The sequence below is a fragment of the Magallana gigas genome, chromosome 7 (genome assembly GCF_963853765.1).
Source record: "Magallana gigas chromosome 7, xbMagGiga1.1, whole genome shotgun sequence".
Classification (NCBI taxonomy): Eukaryota; Metazoa; Mollusca; class Bivalvia; order Ostreida; family Ostreidae; genus Magallana; species Magallana gigas.
This window is the reverse complement of record NC_088859.1, coordinates 39,987,424-40,006,397: the sequence shown is the minus strand read 5'-3', so window position 1 is coordinate 40,006,397 and position 18,974 is coordinate 39,987,424. Positions and strand designations below refer to the sequence as shown.

The 18,974-nt window shown below is 32.1% G+C and overlaps 1 protein-coding gene across 2 annotated transcripts in view; it reads left to right on the top strand.

Moving 5' to 3' along the window:
• LOC105338167 (cytochrome P450 4F8) overlaps positions 1 to 18,522 on the top strand; it is a 29,260-nt gene extending 10,738 nt beyond the window's left edge. For both annotated transcript variants that reach the window (XM_034457834.2, XM_066066121.1), the window contains 6 exons: positions 1,329 to 1,444; positions 10,212 to 10,336; positions 11,289 to 11,407; positions 12,333 to 12,508; positions 12,900 to 13,013; positions 17,174 to 18,522. In XM_034457834.2, coding sequence (XP_034313725.2) covers positions 1,329 to 1,444; positions 10,212 to 10,336; positions 11,289 to 11,407; positions 12,333 to 12,508; positions 12,900 to 13,013; positions 17,174 to 17,441 — 918 coding nt within the window. In that variant the 3' untranslated portion in view covers positions 17,442 to 18,522. The remainder of the gene's footprint in view (positions 1 to 1,328; positions 1,445 to 10,211; positions 10,337 to 11,288; positions 11,408 to 12,332; positions 12,509 to 12,899; positions 13,014 to 17,173) is intronic.
• Positions 18,523 to 18,974: the final 452 nt, after the last annotated feature.

The window sequence follows — 18,974 nt, the reverse complement described above, 5'->3', positions numbered from 1 at the left end:
ATATTTTACTATATCAGATGATATTGTATCATATGATATGATACAATGATTTATCAAATTATTTTGAATCATATGATACAATATCATATTTTGTTTTCCCTTGAACTGAAATGTCACACTTTCATTAGTTTAAACATAGCACATGATTGCCTCATATATCTCTAAATTTGTTCGGTGAGAAATAATATTAGGCAATATGGCCGTCATAGGCCGACGCTTCGTTTACTCATTTCGACATTTCATAGTACTTTTAAACCGCATGTTGTAAATTCTTAAAGTACTTGGAGTAGTTGCCCTTTGAAATTCTTTAAAATTAGAGTAGTTGCCCTTAGAATATTGACGTCACATTGTTTTGTCTGGAGCAGAACAAAATGACAGCGTCGAAATTTGCTCAAATATCTGCTGAGGAAAGGGAGAAAACATTAAAAATTGAATATGAACAAAACATTGTAAGTAAACATGGGTGAAGCAAAGGTTTTTAAAGAGTATTTGAAAGGTGAGATTGAAAATTTAAAAGAGTTTAAATGAGTTAAATTGGACGAGAGGTAAGGCATCTTGTACAAGCTTTGCGTAGATCATCATGATATGTGAATAAATATGTTGCTTGATAGTCCTCGGGAAAACAAAACATTTAAATTATTAGGTTAGTTACTGACTCACTACAGAAATATATTTGGTTGATCAATCATCTATGAGATTGATCAACCCAATATATTTCCGTAGTAAGTAAGTTACTAACCTAATAAGTAATAATATATCAAATATGATACAATATCATACAATACAATATCATACTATATTTTACAATTTAATATCATGTTATGATATTGTGATGTATTATGATAGTATCATATTATTCTATATTGTATTAGATATTATTATATTGTATTATGTGATTCAATACAATAATGTATAACACGAGTCAATGTCATATTAAATGTTACAATATCATAATATCATTATTTATTACAGTATTATATTGTATGAAATGAAATTTATTGTAAGTATCATAGGATGCAATATTATATTTTATATTATTGTATTGATAAACATTGTATCTTTAATAATACTGTATGAAATTAACATATAATTATCATACTATTTTTAAACATATGATATACGATGTTGTGTCAAAACAGTATCCATGAATATCCAAGATCATTAACTATGATTTTTAAATAATATGATAAAGGTGGTCTTATAAAGATAATGCCTCATAAAGTTTATGCCTTGTCTCACTGAGCTTCGTAATCTCTGTTACCTATGTTTACTATAGGTTAGGTTTTTTTTATATAAAACTTTCTCTCTTAATAATTTGTGTTTTACAGACATTAGATGTTATCTGTAAATGTGGATTTGGCTATGACACGGACTTTTTAAAAAGTCCAACCTCCTCGGAGGATGAAGATGGGATACGATCCATTGTTAGTGGTGTCAGAGAAGGGTATTCATTTATATTCAGAGTTCTTCAAGTTATTAATAGCTTTCCATAAAGATTCGATGAACTTTTAAGGAGTACTATTTTCTGAATAAGCTCAATAGCTATGAGGGGTGTAAAATGAAAATAAATAGGTTTGTACCCTTTGACACAGGAAATTTTTACCGAGGACTTGTTATATACAGGTACTACCAACTTCCTTATTTCTTTACAGATTTATACCCTTTGTAGAATTAATGACCACATTAGATTTATTTCAAAATCTACAATTTAAAACATGATACGTAGGTTTTCATGAACAATTAAACATTTAATGTAGTTTTCTTTTCTCACCCAGTCATAAAAATTAAAAATTCTGAAGCTTCCGTCTTTACACTTTCATGCATAGCCAATGCCAATTATCTTATTTGTTATGTTATATGTATCTTTTAGACAAGAGAACATCTGCATTGCAAAATTTGTCACACAACCTGCACAAACCTTAACTCATGCACTAGAATGAAATATATTAATTGTAATGGTAATTCATCATCGTTTAATGTCCATGGCAATTACCTATATAGCTCCAATATCTATTAATGAGAGTTCTATATGCATCTATGTAATTAATTAAAAAATTTAACGAGTTTTACTTGTAAACTGAAGTTTGAATATAATTCTACCAAATCAACTACATACTGAGGTATCACATGAATTTATATTTAGAGCTGCATTATCTATTGTAGATAAACCAGGATTTTATAACCCAAGAAAATTATAACAAAAATAGAAAAACAAGCTTTTAGAGTTGAGTGTTGATTCTCGTGGGTATTTTATATGACTCAGTTGTGCATGTAATTGGCTAACCCATCCTGTTCTGTTGCATAATTTATGATTGTTAGGTTATTAATTACTACATTAGCAACTGAAAAGGTAAAAACTTTTAAATATATAGTTTCTCGATCTAAATTAATTGAATGTGAAACCTTGCATGAAATGAAAAATTACTTATTCCTTGGATACTATTTTGACACTTTGAAAATGAAAATCGAAAAATTAATCATTAACCAATATTGGAAGTTTCTAAAATGTCTGAACAATAGGAAAACTGTTGACATCCAATCATCATGAATGCATAACCGCTTGCCTTTTCTAGTCTCTTTTTTCTTTGTTGTTGTTGAAAAAAAAATTAAGCGAATATTCAGAGACTTGATGAAAATTTAAAAGTTGAATGTTCAAGAAATACATGCACTTAAGTCTGAGGAATTTGAGAACAAATAAATTCTTTGCACTTAATAACAACATGACAACAAGGTGTTATTTTGAAACAAGTCAGTCTATTTTTTTTTTAAAAACCATAAGCCTGTGTCCCTGACCTACCCTTAATTCTCTGCATAGTCAATATAGGCCTACATCGGTAGGTCAGGGAAAAGGCTACACTACATAATCTGTCATTAGATAGCTCGAATCATCCTTTGTTTCATCCAAGAACCTGATATATTGCTAAATGTTTATTATGAAATATTAGCAAATTAAACAACCATATAATCATTACGTATGTATACGGTATCAGTATATGAATTTAAACGGAAAATTTGAATAAATTTATTAAGAAAATTTATCAGTTATGCAATAAACATACTCGCAGTATAAATTAAGCAAGGACTGGGCATGTTGAAAGTGTTCTATCAATTGCAAAGCATTGATGACAAATGGTATAAATTATCAAATATTGAAAACGATACAATCAAAATATCAGAAAATATCAAATATGGGTATAAAATTTTAATTTATCATGTTTTGAAAATCAAACAAATGTGTTAACAATACCCCAAAATTAAAGTGAATTATTTATTAAGATGACGTGATGATTTATTTTCTAATTTATACAAGAATAGATAGATGTTTATCTTGAACACCCACGTGACCTGTATATGTTTTCATGTATTACTGAAAATGGAAATGTAGTAGTATTCACATATAACAAACGAATGAGCCCAGACCAGACCCGGTTTTTAATTAGTTTTTATTAACTCACCTGAGCTGAAAGCTTTTTTTGATCATTTTTTGTCTAGCGTCTGTTTGTCCGTCGTCTGTCTGTAAACTTTTAAAATTTTCATCCTTTTCTTCATTGGGCCGATTTCAATCAAAAATGCAAATGAACATTTCTGGGTGAAGGAGATTCAAATTATTTAAAATGAAGGGCTGTGTCCTGCAATCTTTTAAGGGATATTGTTAAAAATTATTGAACATTTGTTGGCATTTTTCAGAAATCTGCTTCTTAAAAATCAAAAGCTGACACTTGTGTGGAAGCATCCTCATGTAGTACATGTGTAGATTCACACTGTTCAAACCATGATCCCCGGGGTATGATGGCCGACTGTTGTGTCAAAGCCGACTGTTGTATCAAAGCATCTGCAGGTAGTGTAGATTCAAGTTTGTTCAAATTATGATTCCTAGGAAGTAGGGTGGGGCAACAATAGGGGATTTAATATTTTACATAGAAAGGTATTGAGAAAAACTTTGAAAATCATCTTTCTGAATTTGATAGGCAAGAAAAGATATAACTTAAATGGAAGCATCCGCAGATAATGTAGATTTAATTTTGTTAAAATCATGATCCTAGGGGATAGGCTGGGGCCACCATGGGGGATTTTTACGTAGGAATATAGAGAGAAAACTTTAAATTCTTCTTCTCACATACCAATTGGCCAGAAAAGCTGTAACATGTGTGAAGGCATCCTCAGGTAGTGTAGATTGATCAAATCATGATCCCATGGGGATAGGATTGGGCCACAATAGTGGGGGGGTTGGGTTTATTTTTGATATAGAAATATAAAGAGTATATTTTCAAAAGTCCTCTCAAAACCAATTTGCCATTAAAACTTAAATGTGTGGAAGCATCTACAGGTAGGGTTTTTAGCTCACCTGAGCTGAAAGCTCAAGTGAGCTTTTCTAATCAAAATTTGTCCGTTGTCTGTCGTCGTCGTTGGCGTTGGCGTTGTTGTTGGCGGCATTGTCGTTGTAAACTTTTCACATTTTCTTCTTCTTCTTCTGAACCACTGGGCAGATTTCAACCAAATTTGGCACAAAGCATCACTGGGTGAAGGGGATTCAAGTTTGTTCAAATGAAGGGCCACGCCCTCTTTAAAGGCGAGATAATTGAGAATTATTGAAAATTTGTTGGTATTTTTCAAAAATCTTCTTCTCAAAAACTATTTGACCAGAAAAGCTTAAACTTATGTGGAGGCATCCTCAGGTTGTGTAGATTCAAGTTTGTTCAAATCATGGCCCCCCTGGGTAGGGTGGGGCCACAATAGGGGGATCAAGTTTTAGATAGGAATATATAGATAAAATCTTTAAAAATCTTCTTCTCAAAAACTATTAGGCCAGATAAGCTCAAATTAAAATTGAAGCATCCTCAGGTTGTGTAGATTCAAGTTTGTTCAAATCATGATCCCCGGGGTTAGGGTGGGGCCACAATAGGGGGATCAAGTTTTAGATAGGAATATATAGAGAAAATCTTTAAAAATCTTCTTCTCAAAAACTATTAGGCCAGATAAGCTCAAATTAAAATGAAAGCATCCTCAGGTAGTGTAGATTCAAGTTTGTTCAAATCATAGTCCCTGGGGGTAAGGTGGGACCACAATAGGGGGATAAAGTTTTACATAGGAATATATAGAGAAAATCTTTAAAAATCTTCTTCTCAAAAACTATTAGGCCAGATAAGCTCAAATTAAAATGAAAGCATCCTCAGGTAGTGTAGATTCAAGTTTGTTCAAATCATAGTCCCTGGGGGTATGGCGGGGCCACAATGGGGGAATGGATTTTTACATAGTAATATATAGAGAATATCTTTAAAAATCTTCTTCTCAAAAACTATTAGGCCAGGAAAGCTCAAATATGAGTGGAAGCATCCTCAGGTAGTGTATAAATTCAATTTTGCAAAATCATAGTCCCTGGGGGTAGGGAGGGGCGGCAATGGCGGGTTGAATTTTTACATAGGAATATATAGAGAAAATCTTTGAAAATATTCTTGGAAAGTTTTCAGTCCAAAACTCAGTACTTTGTTTGAAACCTCAGCTTATGCAGGTTTAAGTTTGATGAAACCATGATTCCCTAGAGAAAAGTGGGGCCACAAAAGGGGGGGGGTATATAGGATTAGAGAAAAATCTTCTTAGAGGTAGAACAACAAAAGGAGCTTGGTATTTACCAAAAAAAGATGTGGATAAAAATTGGCAGATTTTCAATTTTTTTGTAGCAAGATCTACTGTACTTAGTTGTAAAGATATTTTGATTTCGATACTGTAATGCTAATTTGATCAGAGTTAAGGCTCAGATGAGCGAAGTGGCCCCTGGGCCTCTTGTTTTAAAATTCGTCAAAATCATAATCTTTAGGGACAGCCGTAGGGTTGGGCCACATTGAAGGGGAGGGGTAAATTTCACATAGGAAAAGAACTTAAACATCATTGAGATGGTGACCATCTAAAAGGGACCCAACTTAAATAATGGAAAATAGGATAAAAGCATTTCAGAGGATTTTGCTTTGTCTCATAGCATACCATAGCATAGCATAGCATACCACATCATTAAGCCCTTCATTTCAATTTCTCATAGTATAGCATACAAATCTCATAGCATAGCATACAAATCTCATAGCATTGCATTGAAAACTCATAGCGTATCATTTTAATATCATACCAAAGCAAAGCATAGAATTGTAAAAAAATATGCATGAAATGACTATATTTACAAGCATTTTGACATTGTTCTTCAAAATTATTTAGACTTAGGCCCCGGGACAATTCAAGGGGTTCATAGTTTGATATAGGTTTATATCCCATATTTAAAATAATTAAGATCTTCTTGAGAATTGCAAATGCTTAGTATGTAATATGACTATACATTCATCCTGTTACAAAAAAGGAGTTGATGAGAAACGGAAGAATATCTGGTGAAATATTCAAAATTCCTTTTCAGAATCTATTCCACTTCATTGTCCTGAAATTTTGTATATGACCCCATTAAGCTGTTTTATCATGGACTATTGATGCTTTGGTGAACGATGTGGCCTATGGGCCTTTTGTTTGATTTTGTTGCGCAAATGCAAATAATTGACATAATATCTATAGAGCTTTACAAACTACAGCAAATTAGAAGCCATATTTTTTTTTAGCGAATACAGAAACCATCTTGACCCAGCTCTGGTATTAAAAACAAATGTTTTTATTTATTTTTTTTTGTTAAAAGCAATCATGATGTAAAATGTGATTCGAAAATCCCAAGATGATTAAATCAATTTTTCAAATCTATCTAGTATATCCGTTATTTAACCCAAGTCTTTTAACTAATCGAAACGAAGTAAAACCATTTATAGTTCGATAGTCAATTACTTTGTAAATTTATGCTACTTTGTAAATTAACATTAATCAGTTTAATTTTACATCTTAAATAGCCTCATGAAACGTGAAACTCAGTGCTCTTTGATGGTGCTAAGGGTTGCGAAACTGCAACCAAGGGAATTAATGAGCACGTTCTTCTATTGAAACAAGAGATGTTCTGATAATAAAAACTGAAAGAGTATTATTTCTGTTAATAATTAATACTCAGTTTCGAAACGAATTGAAATGAATCAATAAACAAGTTGAGTTAATGACTTTATAATGATTATTTTAAAAAAATGTTTATGAATGATTTATATGTTGATTTTGAAAGCTAAAATTTCTGTATTGTAATTAATTTGCTTAATTTGTTCTATTTTTCCTGAAAAGAACTTGTATTTACATGTAAATATTTCCTCCATAAAGAAAGCAACTTATTCTAATGTAAAAATTTGCCCATGTAGTTGAATAATTTCTTTTCTGCACTTGGGATGTGTTTTACGAAAGATTATTTAGACAAGATAATTTCAATTGCTCAAAAACTCGATTTACTTACACATGTATGATAAAAGCCTATTATCTTTGTACTATCACAGATTGATTCTTACCGCAAGGATTTATATGAAACCACTTATTTTAATCTTAGTTCACATTACTTATTCTTAAACGGGGTTTTCCAAAGGAAAAATCCTGTTTTTGAAATGGTGAAAATGGCGGCAGTCGGGCGGGCGGGCGGATGCCAAAAAGGTACCCTATTGTATGGATAACTTCTCTTGCAGTACAAGATAGGAAGTTGATGTTTTTATATCAATTGGACATATATCAGATGTGCATATTACTTGGATTTTGATTTTTGATAATTTATGAAAAAAAAAAATACCAGCTGTTGAAAGTGGTCCTTTTCTTGCAGAATATCGCTTATTTGGTACCCTGTTGTACGGATAACTCCAATAACATATAAGGTGCACCATTTCACTAGATATGTATTGATGAAGCCCCTCTCACAATTGGCGCACGAGCAGAAGCGACCAAATATTCGTGCGACCGAAAAAATTAGATATGAATCGTTAATTGTTGCCGAAATAATCGCATATGAAAAAAGTATTCGTACGAATTTCGCACGATCTAAGCGAGCGTTGTGCGATGTAAACGCATTGAATCTTGCGTCTGTATGCGACCGTTGTACAATGAAAGCAACTGTTGAAAGATAATACGATAGGAACGCGTGAGAGACTGGGTGATCGGACGATTGAACGTGCGCCAATATGATTGGACGTGCGATTATGCGTTCCATGGTACGAATGATCGCGCGAGTCGGAGGGGGTATATACACCGCCCATATTCAGTAGACATAGTTGAAAGCGAGAAAAGATGCCACCCAAGAAGATACAGGTATGCAGCAGCATGTATTATTATACCTCAATATGATTATTCTATTATATCTGATTGGTGTAGATAGTCACGTGACAGGGCGATGTCATAGGAATGAAAAAGCCGATATGAGCAAACGATGTAGACAAAAAAGATTAAATCAAAAATATTTAATCATTATGATTCTCTGGATATCTCAGAACCAACTTAACGATCTATGATTTATGAAAGAATGTGAGACAGTTACATGGGAAATCAAACAATCACGACGTTCATGTTGCGACTGTTGAAAAGTCAAACATTATTAGAAATCAACGTATTTTGTGTAATCATATGTTGCTTGGTATAATAAAACGTTTATTGCATTAATGTTCAGGGAATATGAAGATTTATTACCCAGAAAAAAACAAATTTCTCTTGGGCGAAGCCCTCGGGAAATATCATTTTTCTTGAGGGAATAAATCTTCATACATGTATTTCCCTCACCATCATGCAATAAATGTTTATTGTAGATTTTGTTTTGAAACAGAGATACTTATACAGGGTATATATATTAGTAGCAAAGCATGGCATATTGAGGCTGATAAATCGTGCCATGATAGTAAAACGTTGCATGATTACATGGGACACGTTGAGCAACAGTTTCACGGTCACAAAACAGACGCATAAACACCAGCGATTTATCTTACGATCTTTATAAATCGTGTATCACTCTTGCGAGTACATAAAACGTTGTAAAACGTTGCACTGCGATAATTTGGATCGCGTTTGGTCGCGTCTGAATAGTGTGCATGTCCACTATTCAGAGGGGACTTGATGCGACCAGTACAACGTATGCAACAAATGCGAGAGCTCGTGCAACGTATGCGAGAGCTCGTGCGAAGCTCAAAAATTTCGATCGCAAAGTTGTGTAAAGTTGTCGTGCGCCAATTGTGAAAGGGGCTTAATCACTTCAGTGTTGGCAAGTGCATTATGGATCCATACTGTTGAAAAGAGAATCCAATTTGCTGTCACATTGACAGCTTTCCATCTGTTGCTATTAATATTGAGCTGAAATATTTACTAAATTATTAAAAAAGTATCATTAATTTGATCATTAGTCTATATTCCTTTTCTAAAGTCACAATTTGTAGCTGGCCGCTTCCTTGGTTTTTTTTGTCTTGCTCTGTCTTTGGAAACTTAAATTCAGATTTTCAGGGATCATTCATCAAAGTTTCCTTACAAGACTGTGGACTTTTGATATGATGTAACTATTGACTTTTTGGTGTCTAGTAAATCATGCACAGAGATTCGTGTAGGCACAGCTTTTGCGTTTAACAAAGCTTGTTACAAGACTAAATGGCCGAAAAGAAAATAGACAGGCTTACATCACTCCCAGAGTCCATGGTCTAGCAATAAATGGAATGAATACATTAAATATCAATAAAGAGAAACGTTTTGCGATACATAAAATGTTTTTTAAAAAGTAGTCAATGTCATCAGTGTGTCAGAAATCCATTCCAATCTGGTCTTCAGTACGCTTGATGACGCTTGAGAAATGCATGATATTTGACATAAAAATACATTGTCTTAAAATTTAGAACACTGGAAGTTTAAAACAACGGAATAATCCAATTAAATTTTAATTAGTTAGATGATTATAATGTTGAACTATTTATAATTAAATAGAGGATGAGATTGAACAAGTATGGTCATAAAAAAATTCATAATAAGGGGTCTATTTTTGTACAAGTGTTAAAATTTAATCCTGGTCATAAACTTAATTGAAATACATGATTTGGATAAATAGTTAAGTAACAGTTAAACAATTACGGTTTAAAGCATAAAAAATAATGATCTAATTTGCGAGAGGCGATCCTGCACGTGAAATTTCAAATGTTTGAAACAAAGCAGGTCCAAAGTAATGAATTGAAAAATAGTATTCTAAATGTAATAATCGGGGAGTTAATGTATGCTATATCCATGTTATTTTTTATTTGCTAAAACAAAGTGCATTGAAACCTTTTTAGTCTCGGCTTCATCTCATGATTTTGTTGTTTTAGATTTTTGGATTTCTTGCCCTTTTCAAAGTACTTCCCCACTAAAGCTAGAAGGAAGATGAACAAAGATGTTCAGTTTACAAAAGAACTAACAGAGAAGATAATTAGGAATCAACAGAACAATCCGAGTTAGTAGTTTTTACAAGACAATGTTATCCATTCTCTTTAGATGGAGATCTAATTAAGTTCAGTTCCAGTTTACTTAATTCACTCAAACCAAATACTATTAATCTGGCACATTTGGTATAAGAGGGACAGAATAAACACACAAAAATACAAATCGTCAGAGGTTTACATACCTCTATTGACATATTTAAGTGTCTTTGTTTGTGGGAACGTTACGAATCGATTTTGAAATGCACAGTCCAATATATTCGTATTGTTAGGGTGCAGGCAGGATTGCATAATTAAAAAGATAAATACGTCAACAACCTGATATCTAATCATACAATTACTGAAAATTATAAAAATATATTAAGGAATCATTCTTTTGCGTATTTTGAGGTGATAATTTCGACCGAGGCGTCATAAAATCTTTCATAAAGCCATTCGGACTTTATTTGATTTGACCACGCCCTGACCAAAATTATCACCTCTTAATACTCAAAGAATGATTCCTTATTCCTTAATTTTATTCAGAAAAAAGATGGTAAAATGGACGTATAACAGAATTTATATTGATGAAACATTTTGGTACAAAGGATCAGATTAGAAAAACAACCAAGGGGAACCGACTGCATCGAAAATAATTGAAATAAATACCATTTTCTGAAGGATTTGACACGGGCTCAGACAGCTTGTAAACATTTGGTCTTTTACAATATTCTCTAATAAAGAATTAAATTTACTGTGATAGCTGGAATTGTAACTAAAAATAAGTAATTGGCATGGAATAATATTCAGTTCGAGTTTAAAGAAAACTTAACCTTTTATAATGTTAGTCGTCTGTCTATGTTGCTTATGTCTAATTCTGCAAATTTTGTCTTTGTTTGCAGTTCTTATTCGTATCCAAAAAATCAAATAAATTACTTTGTGATTCTCTGGCATTGTTTACAATACATGTACAACATAATGTTTCAGAATCTTCTAAAAGAGACATATTGACTATGCTGACCACAGCATGTGATGCCGAAGGAACTCATCTTTCAAAACGAGAACTGGTTGATCATGTGTTCGGGTTTCTTTTGGCTGGATTTGATGTAGGTCACCTTTTACCATCTTGTGTTTACCCATTTGAAGCGTCGATTATCGTTAAAATATAGCATTGCAATTAAGACATATGTATCATGTATCTCAAATCAAGAATCTTATTAAATTCAAATAATTTTTTATTATGTTTTATTTAACTGTATATGTTTTTCACAAAACCACAAGCATTTTAAGACCTTGTGACCTGCTATGATTATTTCAAATGTCGTGTGTACACATAGATGAGCACAGAATGTTCAAACGCATGACATGGGCCAGATTAAAAAATATATACTGTGGAATCATCAGATTTCGCGGAGGCTCAATTTTCGTGGAATTCGTGGGTACCTCTCATCAATGAATAACTATCCTTCACGAATTATTAGTTAAGAGTTATCATGTCATATTTTCTTTTGTATGTATAAGGGATTCCACGAAATAACGAAATCCCCACGAACCTTTTAAGCAACCCTCGAAAATTGGCTCCAACGAATTTTAATGATTCCACAGTATATATTTGATTCGATTTCCTATCAACATAAGTATAACTACTTGTGGATGATATTTATAGACCAAGAGCAATGATAGTCAACGGTGATAGGATTAGATTAAAAAAATGAAACACAAACAAATGCGTTGTGGTCGCCTTCCTAAGTCGAGGGTTTCTGTGAAACCTTTGACCTGGAATGATTATGGACTGGTTGATGTTATTGATATTTTTTTTTCCATATCATATTTATATATGAAACGCATATTCATCGTGTTTTACGATTGCTTTGTTTACCATTAAGAAAAACAAATTCAAAATTTGTAAAAAAAAAAAAAAATTGTTTTTCTTTTGAAAAATTAAACCCATATATTTAGAGTGACCATTTTTCTTTATTCACACAATTATGTGTGTAATAAAAGAATTATAGTTAATACGGTACTTTGTAGACCACTAGTGTGGCACTCACCTGGATTCTCCTGCAGCTGTCGGAGAGACCAGACCTACAGGAAAAGGTCCGGCAGGAAATTCTGTCTGTATTGGGAGAAGATGTAAATAAAACTCTGGCACACGAAGATTTGGATGCATTGAAACTTACAACTGCCGTTATTAAAGAAACACAGAGGTATGATTGTATTAATGCGCATTTTAATGGAAAAAAGATACATGTTTTATAGTTATAGAAAATTATTGTATTATGATTATTAAACACATTATATATATATATATATATATATATATATATATATATATATATATATATATATATATATATATAAAGTCAGTTAGACAATTGTATTTTGAATAAGAATACAAATAATTCTGATTCGGACGAATCATGACTTTTGAGGATAAATTGTTTGCATAGTAGTTTTAGACACTGAATATTTCCCTTGAAAACCTATTGCTATAATTAAGTTCGTATATTCACAATCTGGTGCTGTGCTTTTGTTGATGCCGACGAATATTGCTAATACTTCATAATTGTTCTAAAATGCGACCTTGGTACATTATAGATTGTTCCCAGTAATACCCACGCTATTCCGGACTGCATTAGCTGATGACAATTTGAACGGTTACCACATTCCAAAAGGAACAATAGTGGGCTTGCATTTTGGTGCTCTCCATAGGTGAGCTTTCTATGTGATGATGGAAAAAAGACAATGAGATCATTATTCATTTCAAAAGTTGTCATCTGAAACAAAGAAAGGGAATAACTACCCTGCTTTAAAAAAATGTTCTTGCTGACATTCCAATTAATACCTCTTAAAAAATTTATTATGACTGAAGTGAACTGTTTGTGTAAAATCATATACTCTGTTTTGTGTTAGCTTGACAATGAATGTTTATAACAATCGCTTTACCAGAATAATGCACACCATTTGAAAAAAAAATAAGTATACAAACAAAAAGGCAAAATTAATAATTGTTTGTAAATTAATAAAAAAACACGACAAAAACTAATTAAGCAAAGCAAAGAAGAAAAGATGATAATACTACTGAGTAGAGAATCTTGATATTTTTTTGTATATATCCTGAATCATGATTAAAAGTGAGTTTGCAGGTCACCTGTTTGTATACACATGTATATATTCATTAAATTTTATACTGTTTTACTTTTCATACATGATTTGATTGAATGTGTAATATCAACATATCTTTGCATGGTGTGTTCAAAGGGTATTCATGTTTGTCAAAATGAGAAACAGCGTTTCTGTGAAAGTGAATTGCAAAGCCACCCCCCCCCCCCCCCATGTCAATGTGATCAATATTTTGCGCAAACGTCTTATGCAAGATGTCCTTTAATCATGATATTCCAAAATAACATTTCATTTTTAAATTGTCTAGGAAGGTTTTTTTTAAGGCGTCGAGCTAATGCTCGACAGCCTTCTAGCGATCGTCTGGATTGGCAATCGTCCAAATTCATGCACTGAACCGCCTTTTAAATGCGCATAAGAAACAAGTTCCTTAAAGTATTAAACGTATTACACGATTTTTATTCCATTTATTAAACTAAATTGTGTACAAAAAACCATTGCCTACCTGGTTATTGACAACTCATTCCATAAGTATAAATTTGCTTAATCAAGAAATGGCGGATGAATACAATCAGGTGTAAAAATTCACTAAATATTATTTTAGTTTATCGCTTACATTTTAATTGGAGAGCGTGTCCGATAGAAATAAAATTTGCGATGTAAATTTATTTGTTATCGGGCACGGTCTCCAAAATAAATGTAAGCGATAAACGTATATAGTGATTTTGTTGCTAAAAATAAACACGATAATGTAGTTTTTAGATTGCACGTGTTGTGGATTTGTTTGTAAACAACCGTACCATAGGGAATCTTGTTTCAAACGGGAATTGAAATAAATAAAAGTATGTTTTATTATTATAATTGGGGACATACTGTTAATGTATTCAAATCATGAACCTGTGAAAATTGTTTAAAGAAAATAATTTATTTGATCTTTGAAAGGACTATGTGCGGTATGGTCAAATATCTGCCCCCGATTTCAACCGATTTTTAAATAGTATCGTATAAAAATGAAATCTTCACAAATCATTGTTAAGAGGATGCCTATAACTTTAATCTTGATTTTAGCCATTATTGCTCACTCGCTTTTTTATCTATGACGTCACCTTAATGACCTAATTCCCGCAAAGTTGCATATAAATGAAAATATTCTCATTTTTGCTCTATATTTTGCATTCGGAAGTATAGAGCGCAGGTCTGCTCAAGTGCAATTTTAACATATGTTTTTCTTCAGATAGGTATACATATCATACTAAAAAATGGTACTTGAGCAAGCCTGCGCTCGATGTTTCCCAGTCGAAAAATCATCGGAAAACACCCATATTGTGCCACAAAACATCAATTTATCAAAATAATGCAATATTCATGACGTCATTTCTACATTATGACGTCACTGTGGTGATAATCTTTTACACCTTTATTATGTGATTTTAACTATCTGTCACCTTATTTTAAAGCTCTTTCTAGAACTTTGATTTTGGGGGGCAAAAATTGCATAAAAGCGCACTTAGTCCTTTCTTCGAATTTTGTAACCATAATGAGTTATTGAATTGTAAAAGCACCAATACCTATTTTATAAGAAATAAATTAATTTTTGTTTTTAAAGCAGCACAAAACATAATTCATATACTTCTCTATTCTATGTCTAAAATTATTTGATATACGACTATTAAATTAACAGAAATTCAAATTATTGATATCATTCTATATAAAAGAATTAAATGGCAGTTCGACGCCTTTGTGGCCGTTCCGGCCTTTGATTTATTGTTTAAAACCACTCAAGGATTTTTTTTCAAGAAAAATGTGTTTGATGTCAATTGTTTCACCATTGTTCATTCAGGTAGAGTTTTGTGATAAACAATTATATTTAGTAGTGTGTGCTTATAAAATGTAAAACTTCAATTGACTCTGTAGAAAAAGCAGTCAGTTGCTTATAAACGGACAAACAAGTTTTGATCTTGAAATTTAAATTAGTTTTATACGCATTTTTTTTTTACCAATAATCTCAATTTATATCATTCGTTTGTACTTTAACATGCCAAAATCAATTTGTTTAAAAACCATTGCACCCACATCTTTCATCAGCTGCGTTAACTTCCCTTTCTTTAATATTCAACTTTATTATAAACCAGTTTTGTTGAATAATTAAATAACTATAAATGAACACATTCATCACAGGCTAAGCTCTATGGTCTATTCGGCCTCTGCATTTTGTAACTTTATATTTTGAGTTGACGTATGATCACTGGTGTAATGTTAATCTCTCCTTATTAATCTTTTAAGGCTTTTTTTTTCAAACTTTTAATGCACTCGGATACTTTGTTTTTTAAAGTACCTATTTGCAGTCATGACTGTTATGATGTAATTTGATGTTATTTTGTCTATTTAAAGAACAATATTGGGTTTATTATTTTATCTCCAACTAAAATTATTGCAGTGCACTGTAAAACATTTGTTGAAACAAGTTCCTTATTATAGACCAGATTGGTTAAGGCACGATGGTGGTGGTTATATTGTTTACGTACTTTGTAGTTTATAGTTCTAATTTCTGAATCATATGTCTGATCTCATAAACACGCTAAGGGTATAACGGGCAATTTACAAGGAAGTGTACCAACTAACAAGAATGTCCGTTTTTATCTCAGTATGTGTGACGGACGTTTTATATGGTCAGACAATCAGATGTATATGTAATATTTCACCAGTCCTTTGTGAACTCTCTCTTAAATTTGTTGTTGACTTTGTTAAAGTAAATAATAAATCATATCATCATTGGAATAGGAATAAAACCACTCTGGCAAAGGTTGACAGAAATTGCCGTTTTGCTTTGAACTGTAACCATCAAAGTAGTCCATGTTCTTTCTCCGCGCATCATTCCCCAAACTACTACAACCTGTCAACAACGTATTTGCTTTTCCTTGACATATTTTACTGACGTTTGCTGCACACCAAACTAATGCATACAACCAGAGACATAAATAACAGAGATTGGCTACTCCGCCATTAGCGTGTTTTGTTGTTGAAAAATGGTACGGACCAACCTTACTTGGAGAACTACATTTTAGTGAACTGAGATAATGATCTTAAACCAAAAGTTTATTGTTTGAATGAAAAGTGTGCATAGGTTCTAGACATTTTTGAATCAAAAAATTAAAAAATAATATTATTATATAGAAAATACATTGGCCTGCTTCAAAACATCGGCGAAATCTCGGACGACGGGTAGCCAACTGCCTCCTGAAACTCCTCTTTTAATATTGTTTATATTATATAAACTCATGAAAGTATAATATTTTGAATGTTTCGGTAATAGGTTTTAGCTGTTTATATTTCGATATAAATGTTTATTAGAAAGATATACTGATTTAAACTGGGAACACTTTACAATAGGGACCGCGGGATTTCGCTTGATTTCGATCAGCTGCCAATCTCTGTTATTTATGTCTCTGATACAACTATATGCTAAAGGATTTTGAACATTATTGTAGACATGTCTACTTTTTAATAACTAAATGCACATGCACATAATATTCTGTTGGTGAAATCAAAGCTATCAAATTGAGATGATCATCTGCTAGTGCAAATTTACACTGTATACTCTGTTTATTGTATAATCTTATAAACATAAGATTAGTCACACACCCGCAAAATCAATTACTGGTGTTTTGTAGAGGGCCTATTAATCTATTCATAAAATATTTTGATAACGATCTCACTTTGCATGTAAATATAACATCAAAATTATTTTTCAGATTAAATTGGGAAAATCCAGACAAGTTTGATCCTGGCCGTTTTTTGGAAGCAGAAAGCGTTGCTCCAATGACGTTTCTCCCTTTCTCATATGGACCATATATGTGCATAGGCCACAAGTTTTCAATGATGGAAATGAAAACTGTGTTATCAGTTTTACTCAGGAAGTTTGTTTTTCAGCCCACACCTGGTTTTGTTTATAGAAAATTCCAATCTGCTGTGCTAAAACCGAATCCACCAGCAATTATTAGAATAAGAATTGGAAATTAAATAACTGTGTTGTTATTAACGTTAAACCACGGGGATTGACATTTCAAACATATGAAACATTAATTACAAGTTTCTAAGGAAATCTTAAGTTTCAGCAATATTGCCAGGTTAACATTAAAATATCAATAAATTGTATTGCCTCCGTGCTCTTCAGAATTACCAATCATGTTTTTCTTTAGCCAATAAAAAACTTTCCTGGTTCATGATACTTTCGAAATGTAAAATATGACTATGTTTTGATACAATACTTTTTTTAGCTCACCAGAGCTAAAAGCTAAAGTGAGCTTTCCTGATCACATTTTGTCTGTCGTCCGTCCGTCTGTCTGTCCGTAAACTTTTCAAATTTTCAACATCTTCTCAAGAACTACTTGGGCAATTTCAACAAAAATTGGCACAAGGTACCCTTAGGCAAAGGGAATTCAAAAATATTAAAATTAAGGACTACGTCTTTTTAAAAAGGGAGATAATGAGGAATTATTGAATATTTTTGAGGCTCCTTCTCAAGAACCATTTGGCCAGGTAAGCTGAAACTTGTGTTAAAGCATCCTTAGGTAGTGTAGATTCAAAATTGTGAAAACTCATGACCCCGGGACCACAATTGGGGGGGGGGGGGGTTAAAGTTTTACATGTACATAGGAATATATTAAGTAAAATTTTAAAATTCTTCTCGGAAACTATTCAGCCATATGATTCTTTATATTTGTTTAGACTTTGGCTTCTGGACAATTCTTTTGCCTTATAAGGGATTCAGAGTTTAATGTAGGTTTAAATTCTATATATAAACAATACTCAACTCAGCCTTTTAGAAAAGAGACTAAATGAATGATTATAAATACTAGTATAAGAATATCCATGGGTGAAAATGGATTTTATTTTAACAGGATCTAAATGTATTATTGTACATTGTCCAGATAGCTTGTATTATGACTCCATAAAGCTGATTTCATCATACCTATTGTTCCTCGGGTGAGCGATGTGGCTCATAAGCCTTTTGTTTTAATTATCCGGGATAAAAATAAAACAAGTGTTTAAAGAGAGAACAAAAAATACTTCACCATTAAACTAAAATGGCTGATGTTTTTATAAAAAATGTATCAAAAAGTAAGCTTTGGATGAAACTATGTATGATCGTCATATACCTTAATTCAAAGAATGTCTGTAACCAGAAAATATGCCCTGGCTTGTGATTTGGTCATTATTTGTGCAAGTTCAATGTTACTGGAAGAAAAACGGTTGATGCATTACTTTCCAATAGAGGAGGATTTGAATAGCTGTTTTATACATTTTTTTCACTTAAACCTGACATGAAGATTGTAGCCTGAAAATATGTCCTGCCAATTGAATTGGTCATTTGTGCAAGTTTTTTGTCATTAAAAGAAATATACAATACTTTCAAACAGAGATATACTTGAATAAGATTTTAAAATTTTTATCATTAAATTTAAATTATAATTTTCGACTGCTTAAGAAAAAATATTTCATAATTATCAGGATCATTTCTATTTGTCTTTTTATTGCAATTCATTTATTTCC